This window comes from Hetaerina americana, unplaced genomic scaffold (assembly GCF_022747635.1).
Source record: "Hetaerina americana unplaced genomic scaffold, ioHetAmer1.1.p SCAF_1, whole genome shotgun sequence".
NCBI lineage: Eukaryota > Metazoa > Arthropoda > Insecta > Odonata > Calopterygidae > Hetaerina > Hetaerina americana.
In genome coordinates this window covers 6,577,163-6,590,575 of record NW_027286069.1, presented here as the reverse complement: position 1 = coordinate 6,590,575, position 13,413 = coordinate 6,577,163, and the positions used below count along the sequence as shown (strand labels likewise).

The window sequence follows — 13,413 nt, the reverse complement described above, 5'->3', positions numbered from 1 at the left end:
CATGGATTAAACCCTCCACAAAAACTGCCCTCAGCTAGTTCGACTCTCACCACAATATTTTTACTGCTAATATGCTATGAAAACAATGCAGTCCAATCGCGCTAACCGTGCTCATCTGATGTTTTCATTGCAAGAAGATGTAGTTGCTCATCTTGTGGGTAGTTTTTGAACTGCTATTTTTCTAGTATGGTTAAATGTATCATACCATCCTATTAATAATATTTTTAGGGAAATAAAAAAATCCTGGAATATAACTTTTATTGGTCACTTTTAAAACTAACTTTTAATCTCGTCCATATCCGAGTTTTCCGTATTCTCTAAGGAAAAATTAAAACCAACATTTCGAAGAAATAATCACATCGCATTCCATGCAATATTTGTAAATAGATAAATAATCCCTTCACACCGATACCTTTTGAGATAACCACAGACACAAATAGTCTTGATTGCATACTATTACAATGAATATATTCCCTTTCACTAATTTCTTCAAACCATCCTATCCTTCGCTCTTTCTTCTTTCGCTTCTGGCGCAACTATACGTTGTTTCGCATTCACTTCCCTGTTCCTCAGACATCAAATATATCCTTGAGAATCTTTTTTTCATATGGAAAATAGTCCCCCACAGCTTCTAGACCAGTTCTTTTTATGTATGACCTTAGTTTACTCGTTATTGCGAGCCATAATCTTCCCTCGTGCATTGTTCGTTGAATTGACTCTCATCCTCCGACTCAGCATGAGCATGAACAAACCTGCGTAGCGCACTCCTTTCATACTTATCTATTTACGATACAAGAATTAACCTTTGAGCTTGAAAATAAATCTTTTCAGCATGCAGCTCCGGAGTATTAAGTAGAGGAGCCCATTAGTTTCAGAAGTCCATACCCTACACAAACACACACAACTATTCGCATTTAGTTTCCTTCGACTTCGGCCACAAGTTATCGATGCCTTTCACATTTTTTTTCGCGATATCTTATCAAACAAACAAACAAAAGCGCAAGGGTTATTACTTGTGCCCTGCTAAATGAATTCTTTCCCATTCTATTTCCCTGAAAGACTATGTTTCTCATCTGGTTTGGCATGTCAATTAAAAAATGATGATGAAAATATAAATTTAATAATATTCGATCGGGTAAGACCAGTAATAGCCAAAATACTGCAACCCTCTTTCTACTAAACTTCTACCTGCTAGTAAGGTTAAGGCTGGAGGTAAGAGTCAAAATCTCATATTATTTAATCGTGGGAAAGCTATCTCACTTTGAATAGTTACCATTTTAATTGGAAATTTTTACTTATGCTGGTGTTAGGCACTAGAGTTCTTTTAAAATTGTTCGTTCTTTCGTATGCATACAAAAGCAGTGATGAAGAACTGATTCCGTTTTCTTCTAATTGCAAGTCATACATACTACTCCACGTCATACATACTACTCCACGTCATACATACTACTCCACGTCATACATACTACTCCAAGTTTTGCTCCACTATATTATACCCTATCCATTCGGAAGTCATGGCATTAACAATGCGGCATGTTCATTTTTAACGAGTGTCGAGAGATATACATTTTTTATAAAGATATTAATTCAAAATTAATGCATAGTAAATTCTCCAGCAAGATTCAAATCTCAAGACAATGAAAAGGTAATTGAGTCTACAGAATCTCGTGATTACTCTCAAAGTCTACAATGTATGGCACGTGGGACAATGAAGTCATTTCATTATAGCCTCACAAACTTTTTTTATTTTGTAATTTCCCTTAAATATTTTATTGAAATTCATTTGTAAATAAATAAATTTCATATGCGTAACAACTTTCTTCTTACTGTAACAACTCCTAATTAAATCTCTTTGAATTGTAATTGTATCCTATAAAAATACCCTGCATTGCAATGAACTCCGATTTTCTTATTACTTGTTTTTCCAGTTATTTATGACCTTGTAATCAATCCTGGGACATATAATGAGTATGTATGTACGAATAAAATCTCATATTCTTCTTGTGACGAAGCTGTGAAAAGAGTTCGCCAAGCATTTCCTCCCACTCACAATTCGTCCTTCGACATTATACACGTCCCCACCCCTCGACTACGTATGGCACTAGTAGCACACGAACCCCTCCCGTCAAGAGGAGAGTCGATCCCAAACCCGACACTTTGTTCTGATGCAAGCGAAGCTAACAAGTTATGGGAGATAACGATACGTAAGTTCTTTATAACTCCCGAGAATATAAAGGCACACATACAGAGACAAAAATTTATGTGCATGCACGCACGCATATTTGGATACATATGTTAATATTCACATACGTACACGATGATATGCACGCGAGAGGGATCGAAATAAAATAAATCAAAATGTCGAAATGTCTACATTTTATATATATATATATATATATATATATATATATATATATATATATATATATATATATATATATATATATATATGTATATGTATATATACATATATGTACATATATATATATATATATAAGTTTATATATATACATATATATATATGTTTGTATAAACGATGACACCTAATATAACAACTTGGCACGATATAAATATAATAAACTCATAGGAAAGGGAGACGCTAATCCCTGAAACGTAAAAGATACACGTGCATATAAATTAATAATATTTACACCGTCGTGTTTTATGTATGGATATTTATAAATACATATATAGATACATATATAGACATAAATATAAACAACATATATATATATATGTTGTTTATATTTATATATATATATCTCAATGGAGAATATGGCTCTTAACCTTTAGTATAATAATATTAAAGTTTCCTCACGTATTCGAGAACCCGAGCCTCCTCATCCGTAACACACACCCATCCTCTCACGGTCCTTTCTTTCTCCCTTCGCCGCTAACCATTCTCTTTTTTCTCTCTCCCCAACCGACGCAGATAAGGCTCCTGCCCAAGAACTCGCTCTCTTACGTGAGGTGGAGCGGTGAGGAGGTGGAGGAGGAGTTGGAGGAGGTGGAGGAAGAGGAGGAGGAAGAGGAGGGAGTGATGGCGATGGGGGGCGGGGGGGACCCGTACGGAGGCCACCTGCTCGGAGGGGGGAGGGGCGACGTGGGCGGGGGCGTCCTGGGCGGGGTCGGCGGGCCGGGCGGAGGCGGAGAGTTTGGCGGCGAGGGGGCCGGCGGGATGTTCTTCCGCCTCCGGCCCATCCCGTGGCCCGCACGGATGAGGCACCTCGCCACCCTGCCCGATTACCGGCCCCCGGTGCGCTTCCGACCCGACGGTTCCGGAGGCGGGCCCGGATCCAAGTCGTGGTGCTACTTCTTGGTGACGGGCGGGAAGGGGGAGGTGGAAAGCCCCAGGCACACCATCCCGCCCAACACCCTCTGCCTCTACGTGTTCCGGGCCGAGGACCAAGGTACGTCTTCCGGGTGGGGGTGAAGGAAGGCCGAAGCCCCCCGCGCCCCCTCCTCTCGTGATTGCCCCCAGCTCCGTAACCTTTGCCGAGCATGTGCCGTCGAAGACGCAGTCGTCCCCGCGGAGTGGATGCGCGTCCTCTACACATTTCATTTCCCAATCCTACCGAAATGTCATCCCTCCACGATAATGCTCAATGAAAATGTCACTCAAGTCTTTTTACCTAGAGCCTTATCTGAATTTTAAGAAAAAAATCCCCCCAATGGTATAATCTCGTAGCATGGTGGAGATAATTTTAACCTGATTTACTTATAAATGTTATCATTACTGAATTAAAAGTTTTTGGTGGATGAAATGATTCAAAAAAATAAATTCTGAACAAAATTACTTTTTTTGTATTTAAAAATATTCTTTAAGGTAATAAGGGAAGCGTTAAAAATTTCCATTCCCAGGAAAAGGTTTTAATATTAGGTTAGATATCTCATTAATACGGGCAATAACTCCGGGCTATTATCGATAACACTCTTTTTCAAACATTTTTACTAACTGTAGTCATGTCATCTTTTTCCTTCCCAATCACCAATTATGTTGGTGCCAGTACTATAGTCACTCTTTAGCTTATATTTAGTAAAGTGTACACCTGTAGGGCATTTTGAAAAGCCAAATTGTGTGCAGCAACACGCGGTCACGCGAGGGGGTGTAGTCTGCACGCAATGCCCACTCGTAACTGTTTGGAAATCGACCATTGACCAACTCAAGTCACTGATGACATCTGAATTTTTTAGGTGTCACTCATGTTTAGAATAATTAATGGGCTTATCTTCACCAATGAGACTTATTCAGTATTTTTTTTATTTTTCCTACCCACTTTTACAAAAAAAATAGAATATAATAAGAATTGAAGAGAAATTTAGTCTTGCTAGTGGATTTCACAAGAGTAACAAAAAGACAAGAATAAATATTATCACCGTGCAGAATGTTAAAAAAATTGTACGTAATTATAGACAATCTTAGATTTTTCCCCGGGCTGCTATATTTTGATTAAGGGAGAAAATTTCGCTAGCTACGTTGTGAGAGACTCACTTTCAAGGTAGCCCTATCGATGGAATACGCTTTCCGTTATTAAAATGAGATCCAGATGCACATCCTTGTCAATTAAATATTTTTCCTCGGTGTACTGCAGCTTTGTAATAACGGATTTTAATGGATCTGGGCATGTGCTAGACATTCGGCCACTTATTTTATGTTTGCAAAATGTGGTCAATACTGTTGAACAGACGTCAAGATGGTTGTTTCCCAGCAATTATTAGTATTTTCTCCTAAGCCACATGCTGGAGAGCGTACTCGAAATGCTTGCCCGGAAAGTTGATTTAAATACATGTATATATCATATGCTGCTAGAAATCCCCCAAAGGATGAAATAAACGTGTGGTGTTTTTTTGTCTATTGTTGGAAGTGAAGTATTTGTAGGACGTTAATTTTTATTCAGTGATTTACCAGATAATTCGATATAGAAGCTGGGAAAATGGGAACTATGGTGTCGTCTGGTGTCGTTGACGTAAGATTCGTTAAAGTAAAGTCCTATCAAGCAAAGCATGGAGGGAGTTGAAATTAGGAAACCCTTCTTCGTACCACAACACCCCTCTTAATCCGTGGTGTATTTTAATTGGTTCTCTGGAAGGACGAAGAAGAAGGATTGACACTAGAAAATTACCTCCGTTTCTAACTAATTTCTCAATGGAGTCGCCCCTGCGCCGTTGAGATGCAACTAGATAAAAAATTGCAGATTCAGACCATTAAGGATGTACTATGAAATTTATTACAAACGCGGATTGTGAAATGATGACTTATACTCAACTCAAATACGGATCTACAAGCCTCAGCCGTGTAAATTGTACTACATAAGATCTCGAGCATGTTCGAAAAAAAAACTCTTTAGCAAGAAAATAATTGGTAGATTTTCCCTGCAACCTGTTTAAATTCGCAATACGTAGATCATTCTGCGTAGAGTCCAAATGGCCGAAGTGTATTCAAATTGAGGTTTAAGCAAGATGAAATGGCAAATCTTCTGAACCTTTTTACGAGCATTTTCTCACTATTCGTTTAATGAAGCCAAATTTCTTTTATGCATCCCCACAGATATTTCTGACGTATCCATCCCATGTTAGGTCTTTTCTAAGCGTAATTCCCTAGTTTAATTGAACTCTTTCTTATGCTACCCCTCCAAATCCAAAGTAGGTGGATGTAAGGGCATACGCCTTTTCCTTAAAATTGAAGATTACAGATTTTAAAAAATTAACTTGAGGTATTTCTCATTACGCCAAGAACTAATGTTTTCGACATCGCTAGAAAGAGCGTCATAGGTGATTTGACCCTAACATCATTATCAGCATGTTACTGAATCATTAGCAAATGATCTAACTTTGGTGCTTACTTTACAATCAATGCCACTGATGTAAATGACGGAAATGAGAGAATTCTTCACGTTTTCCTGTAGAGACTACATTCACAAAATCGAAATCATTTTCACCCAATACTTTATCGATGATATCAGAAAGAAATGTGACTCATTTCACCGCTTTCTCATTAATTCCATATGATTACACTTTTTATATCTGTATATGTGGTATCCAGAATGTGGTAATGTTGTAACTTTATTAAATTCTTACTTACTTTTTTCCATAATTCTCCCTATTTGAATGCCGCGCTGATGAATGTACCACTGCTTTCTCATAGATCTGCTCTTTCGGAACCAATTGTGTGTGTGTTTTTAAAAACTACGATAAATAACGTCACAAAAATATTCTTAAGAAATTTCCACTCGAGGGACGTTAATAATGTTGGCCGGTTAAGTCTGGAATACCATTTATTTTCGCTTTTATAGATGAGGGTGAGGGCTGTTTTCCCTTCCTGAGGTACTAAACCTTCTGTTGATAGCATATTAAAACTTATATTGTAAATATCGTCCTAACTCTCACTCGTTCCGTAAGCCCCTACGGTTCTAAGGACCGGATTACCCCTCTGACGGTAGTTGTTTAGATGATTCCTTGTGTTTTATGATAATGTAACACATCAGTTTGCTCATTTCATGAAGATTTGTGACTGATTTATAATCCTTGTCATGGTAAACAACTTCAAAATAAATGTTAAATAAATCAGTCTCAACTGCACTTCCACATCTACTTCACTCTTTTCGTCCTTAAATGACTGGACGGTTTATGTTTGAAGAGTAACTCTCTATGGGTCAGCTTGAAATACCTTAAGGTTCATCAAGTAGTTCTTAAAACAATTTTTCTAAAACTATGCAGAGTACAGCTCCTAATCTATTTATTTCTTTACATTTGCTGGAAGTATTTTTCCCTTGATCTCAACTCAAGTGATGTCTTATCAGATCATGTTTGTTTTTTTGAACGGTGTATATAAAATCATGATTCCTCAGGGCTCGTCTTACTTCATCGTCACACTAACGTCGGTCGTTTTTGTGCATGCCGTTAAAAAACCTTCGCGACTTGTTTTCCTGTAAATCCCGCTGAATTTGTTGAAAATTTGTTTTCATATTGAGATCACAATAGTTTCCACTATTATCTTGAGTTTGGAAGAGATGGTCTCTTAACCACTAATTTCATCGCCCACTTCGATATGATTCATCACTATCGCATCTCTAAATCATTTAAAATTTTATTTCGCCTCGTTGGTGTGTTAACGAATATGCTCGCAGTAATGAGGCCGTTGCCACAGCAATGTACGCATTGATGGAGATTTACGACAATTGAATTAATTCATCAGGATATAAGGGAAAAAAGCATGAACAACTTACATGAGCAGTTGTGATGATGTCTATCTGAGAAGCATAAAAAAAATTCCATCAGTGTGAAATTCCATGAAATGTATTCGCAGTTTGCTTTTGACTCCGGTTGGTGGCGAAATTGGACACATTTTCAAGTCGTGAGCCCTTCGCCTTTCAGACGCAAGCAGCAAGTGGAATTAATGAAAGTCTTCCTTTCTCAACGAAGCATCCCACGTAACTCCTCAGGTTTCTTTCATTTTGGCAGATCCAAATGTGCCGCTCCCGGTAAATGGGGAGGGGATATTACTTGTGAAATCTTCGCACCGACGGGAATGAAAGGGCATTATTCTGCCGTCTCCCTCCAGGAAAGAACTCCGTCATGGTAGCGAGACGGGAAAAGCGGGTGGCGTCTTTGCTCAATTACGTGTACTTTGTTTCTCTTCGGGAGCTCCGGCCTTTCCCCTCGCCCTGGTGCGCGCAAACGACTGAGCGTACGGCGGGAGCATCCACGCGGCGGGCCTCCTTAGTCTTGCACGCAGGCGACAGTTATCACGCCTCGGCGAGCACACTTGTATGGACGAAACGCCCTGAGCATATTCAAGTGCGCCATAAAAGCTAAGAGGGGACTTTGTCACGCCTGGGGGCCGACAGCCAATCAGCGGCCGGGCGAATCGCCAACAAAGGGCTCCGGCCGGCGGCCACCTCCTGCGGCTTGGGAGACAGCGCCACCATGCAGATGACGACGGCATTCACGATAAATCTGTGTCATGTTTAAATGCATGACAAATGGAGAATCAAAAGACATAGGAAAAAGAGCGATAGTGAATATCAACTAGTTAATATTCTTCCCGACTTCCGTCATTTCCAATGAATGAGAAAGTATTCACTCGTGTACCGCTTTAATTAAGATTGTTTCTTAATAATTTCGTTCACCTCGGTAAGTTGACGTGCCCGCAGGTCTCGTTCCATCCAGATGCTTTGGATGCTACGGGATGTTACGTTTCCTTTTCACGAAAATCAATATGATCTTTTTATTTCACCGAATAAGAAAAAGTGAGGATGATTAAACCGCAGACAGGCTTACGACAAATAAACTGTATGCATTCTTGTGCGAATCAGCTTCAGGTGAAGTGCTGTTATAATTATGGTAGTTTTGTGTTATGTTAAAAACATTATACTGAGTTGCAATTCCAAAAATAACTGTATTAAATAATACAATTAAATTAGAAATCTTCGAAAAAATCACGATTCTTGTATTCTTTTCAGGGGAAAATGCATTAGAGTATGTATAAAGATAGGGTTGTTATCCCATCAATTTAGATGCACTCTTTTATTATGCAAATAATCAAATGGCAATAAGACGGCAAGATGGACATTTTATATTGCTAGAAAACCATAATGTTACGATCCATTTTATATTTTAGTAAGCATTCGTAGCGATAGTTACCCCGGATATGTGTATGTATAGGGATATATGTATATATATATATATATATATATATGTATGTATATATATTATATACATATATATAAACATATATATATATGTATATATATTATATACATATATATATACATATATATATATACATATATATATATAACAATTCTATTCTACAAATCTACATCCGTGTTTTTATATATTTGTGCGTCGCCGAAGAGCGTTCCATTTTGAAGATATATATATATATATATATATATATATATATATATATATATATATAACTTAAATGAAAGTCTCGCGGATGTGAGTAATAATGTAGATCAAGTTAGCACTAGCGAACAAAAACAGAAACACGCAAAAAAGAAAATTCTGACTGAGGCATAACCAGCGAAAGGTAATATTTCTCTTTAACCATTTCATTACATTTCTATTTACACTTCTAAAAAATCGTATTTGTTTTTTTAACTTGTCAACATATTCTTCATATATATTCACCCAGGAGAGGTCATAAGTAAGGGTGACGCCTACGTATTTAATCGAGTCTACAGATCCTATTTCTACTTCAATGGGATGAAAATCTCTGGTCTCTTGCCAAAAAGTAAAAAATACAGCTAAATTATTCCTGAAGTATTACAGCAGTTCCATTGCTGATTGCTGGTCAAATATTAATGTATTTCTAAAGGAAAAGAATCCGTATAAAATAATAAAAATAAATAATATTCGTGATATTGTCTTGAAATCGTCCTAATGTTAATTTGGTTTGCTATCAAAATAACGAAGTATTCATTGTAATGAAGTTTCTATTCAGGAGGATTCAAATATTCGAGAGAGGTTTTGAATCTGAACCTCCATTCAGAACGACATTTGCAGGAACAACTAAAGCAAATGTATTCTGATAACGACCGCAGAAATAGCGTTCCTAACCGATTTTTCTCTCTAATTCAACTTTTTCCATCCGGTCCTAGTAATTTCGATTACAATTTAATATGTTAGAGATTTGTCTAATGAATTAGAATTTTTACTATACGCATTACGCGCCAGTTTGACTTTAAATCCACGTGATTTGTTTCGTAATACGGGAAATCGGAGAGGAATTAAGAAACATCATTCATTGCACGTCAGAAGGTAACAACTAGAAGCCCAAGAGAGGAGCGAATTGCCCGGAAATGTGAAAAGTTTCCGTCTACGTAACCGGTTCTAACTGCGAAATCGCGAAATCATTCGTGTTTGTCGTCTGCACGACGGTTTCCATTTATTGGATTCAATTCTTCGTCCGAAGCGAGTCCTCTACGTTTACACTGCCACTCTTAAAGATCCACAGAGTAAAAACCCACCACCGGATGTCTCTGAATCTACCCCCTCCTCCCCCCACTCCCCCGACCGCAAGCATAGGAACGAGGCGCATAAATAGAGCGTCCCATTTTGTCTCAACAATACCCGCTTTCCAATCGATTACGATTGGAGAGCGAGTAAAAAAATGAAGAAGAAGGAACATCCAAAGCGCTCGCCTCCCGATTTCCTGCGGCGGAGGCAATCGGAAACCAATTAACGGCAAGGAAATGAGACTCCCCGCCGCCAAAATGTCTTAACTCCCTCTCTCCCCCCCTCTACCCCCCTTTCCACTTCCCTCCCCCTCCCGCCATCCCTTACCACCCTCCTCTATCCCACCCCCATTTCCCGCGCCAACCTCCGCTCCCCTTGCAGAGTCTTCCGAGAGCGGCGGGGTGGCTTATCCCGGCGGAGGCGGTTTCGGCGGTGGCGGCGTCGGGAGAAGGCTGAAGCGGAAGAAGCGTTCCCTGAGCGCCTTCAGTCCGTTCTCCGTGGAGGCGCCGAGGGGCGAAGGAGAGGACAGCTCCGAAGACGGGTGAGCGACGCCGATCGTTATACACTCAACACACCCCGAGTATGTCGATGCCGACGGTAATACAAGTACTCTGGAAAGCTGAAAGTAATCCCAAAGTAACAACCATTCGGAAAGTAAAACGCTTGGTGAAAAATAAACGATGCTCACGTTTGATAAACAATATCAGCGAAATCAAATAAATAAGATTGAAAAGTATTCCGAGAATTTAATACAGTTCCGAACATTAAGCAAATTATATAGTAATAAAGATTTCATATAAGAGTAATAAATGCATTCGTTAAGCACAAAATATTTCCCCAACACACGTTGCCTGCGAAAAAATAAATCCCAGGAAAGATTCAATTAAGGAGCTCCAAGTGCCAAGGAATGTGTTGTTGATACTGTCTCGTAATTGAATCTTATAGTAATTCCTATGGCTTTATTATTTGTCTATGATTTAGTATAGGCCAATAGAATGTTGTGGAATGTTTGAAGGCTATCTGAGCTTCGACAAGTTCAAATTTTTTCGCCAATATTTTTTCTTGTTTTCCAATCCACTATAGTTTTTAGTTTATGTTCTTTTACCTATGTAATTGCTATGATATCATGACAGAATTTCAACAAAAACTAGCTTTCTCTGTTTGATTCTATTAACTCGTCATATAATTTAGTAAAATGTTAACGTTTTCAACCTCTTACCTCTATTTAAACACTTTTTGCGTTAAATACTACGAACTTCCTAATGCGATACATTGCAATTAAGTTACTCTCGTAGGCATCCATGCTGTGCAGCCAATTATTTTAGACATGAATATGATTTCATTTGAGGAACGCGAATATTAGTCTCCAGTTACTTCCCATTATGGATAATATGATATAATATGCCCGGATAACGTAAATGAATTTTATTTGAGTATGAATAGAGCAGGCATAACTGTAACGTATCCTATTTTTCTCCTTTTTTTCGCGTAGATTTTTGGAGCGGCGGTCATTATTCGCCCTTTGCGTCCGCCCACCTCACTCACTGATTTTAATTCCTTGGACTTTCCATTCATCCGATTTCCATTGGATGTATTGAATGTTCCTTGTAAAGATCAATTATTTCATATTATTGGTAATCAATTTTACTTCCTACTATGTTTCCTTTGAAAAGTATTTTCATGTTTTTGATAGCTTATGGCTTGAATTAAAATTGTTGTATTTTTAATTATTATAGTTAAGCATGTAAAATTGGATAAATTTTTCTCATTTTACTTCATTACTATCAATATCAGAACAATATATCACCTAAAAATAAAAACAGTGTGAAACAATAGTGAGAAATTATAATGCACTCTATTTTTCTTCCAGCTATTCCATCGGCACCGTACATTTCACAAATTTGGAATTCATTTTTTAGTGAAACTTTGCCAATAGTCCCAAAGAGAAATACTATTAACAAAGATAAAAATAATTATATTTACGAAGTAAAAGGAAATTTAAATACGATGATGACGTAGCATGAACATCTTTCTTCGACGATGCAAGGGTTTCCTTAATGCTTTGGTCGCTAGGAATATAAAGCATGCATTGCCATTAGTCCTTACATGAAACTTTTCTTTTGTGTGCTTCTTCAGTGTCGTGTGCTCTATTTTTCCATATTTTTTTAAGGGCTGGTGAAGGCGTTTTAAGGGAAAGTGACCCAAGTAGCTGCTGGGATAAGCTCATGTTGAAATAAATTAGCTGTTCCCTTTTTTTTGTCTTAATATATTCTGAGAATCTTTTACTGATAATCAAGAATAAAATTCACACCCCGCTGACTTTCTTCGAATAAAACTAACTGAAGGAGATGTTTATCATAGCATCCTTCAGTGAGAAAGAAGATAAATATCCTCATGTCCGCTACTTCTGAGATTTCAATTGCTCGAAGGAGCATTAGCCATTCACTGAAACTTATAATTTCCGACAATTGGTCCAAATCTCCTGAATCTCAACATTCTTAATCTGGAAAAGAAAAAAAATGCGTGGATTTTTCTAGATAAACTGTAAATGATAATTTCTTGGTAGATTTCATTTTAAAGAAAACAAAAACACATCTACAATTAATAATAATTAACGACCATGGTTTCACCATAAAAGCGTGGTGAAACCATGGTCGTCAATTAATATTTATTGTGGTATTACTGTGTTTCTGTTATCTGTACAATGCCAAAATCCGGCGAGTAGTGACTAAAACAGTGTCATAGATTATATTTATTCACTTACCTTTCTTCCTCGTCTACAGAAGAATTCTCGGAGGGCATACCCTCATGCAGTCAAGTTTGTCCTTCTTGTCTGTGACTACCAAGGATGGTACAAGATCCATTATTGGCATGAATTCGCTAGATAATATATCCTTCACGCAATCTATGAAGACGACCTTTCGAATTTCGAATGGCCACCGGATTCGAGACTCCTCTTCCCGGAAATCTCATAGATCATAGTCACGTTTGGTGTGACTATGATTTATGTCACATTCCCGATGACCCACCGTGCCCCCCTCGCAAAGCCCCCCCCTCTCTTTCTCTCTCTCTTTATCACTTAAAGAAGGCGCAATCAGAGACCGAAGGCACTGGTGCACCTAATTTCGTCAAATTTTAATATCATTTCATTAAAGCATCGTTAATTTAACCGCTCAATCTATGCCTGTATGATTAACACAGGAAAAATAACTTCTCGTATTTTATCGTCCCATATTGAAATGAACGCAATTTAAAAATATTCCATGGACTTTTGATTGCCGATCTTGACTTCCTGGTATGCGGCCATAAAAGTACAATGTTCCCAACGAGCCTTTGGGGAGCTCTCCTTTCCAGTCTATTTCCCCCATCTCCCCCACAAAACTCCCACTCCCGCATGAGAGTAAACTAAACCTCTCATTATATTTTAATAAAAACTGAAAACACATCTTT

The 13,413-nt window shown here is 38.1% G+C and overlaps 1 protein-coding gene across 1 annotated transcript in view; it reads left to right on the top strand.

Annotated features, from left to right (window-relative positions):
* The window catches only part of LOC139694242 (uncharacterized), a gene marked incomplete at its 5' end in the record, with an annotated part of 294,041 nt that overhangs the window by 266,021 nt on the left and 14,607 nt on the right, over positions 1 to 13,413 (top strand). The window contains 2 exons of the mRNA XM_071592695.1: positions 3,090 to 3,410; positions 10,345 to 10,504. Of these exons, the coding sequence (XP_071448796.1) occupies positions 3,090 to 3,410; positions 10,345 to 10,504 (481 nt within the window). The remainder of the gene's footprint in view (positions 1 to 3,089; positions 3,411 to 10,344; positions 10,505 to 13,413) is intronic.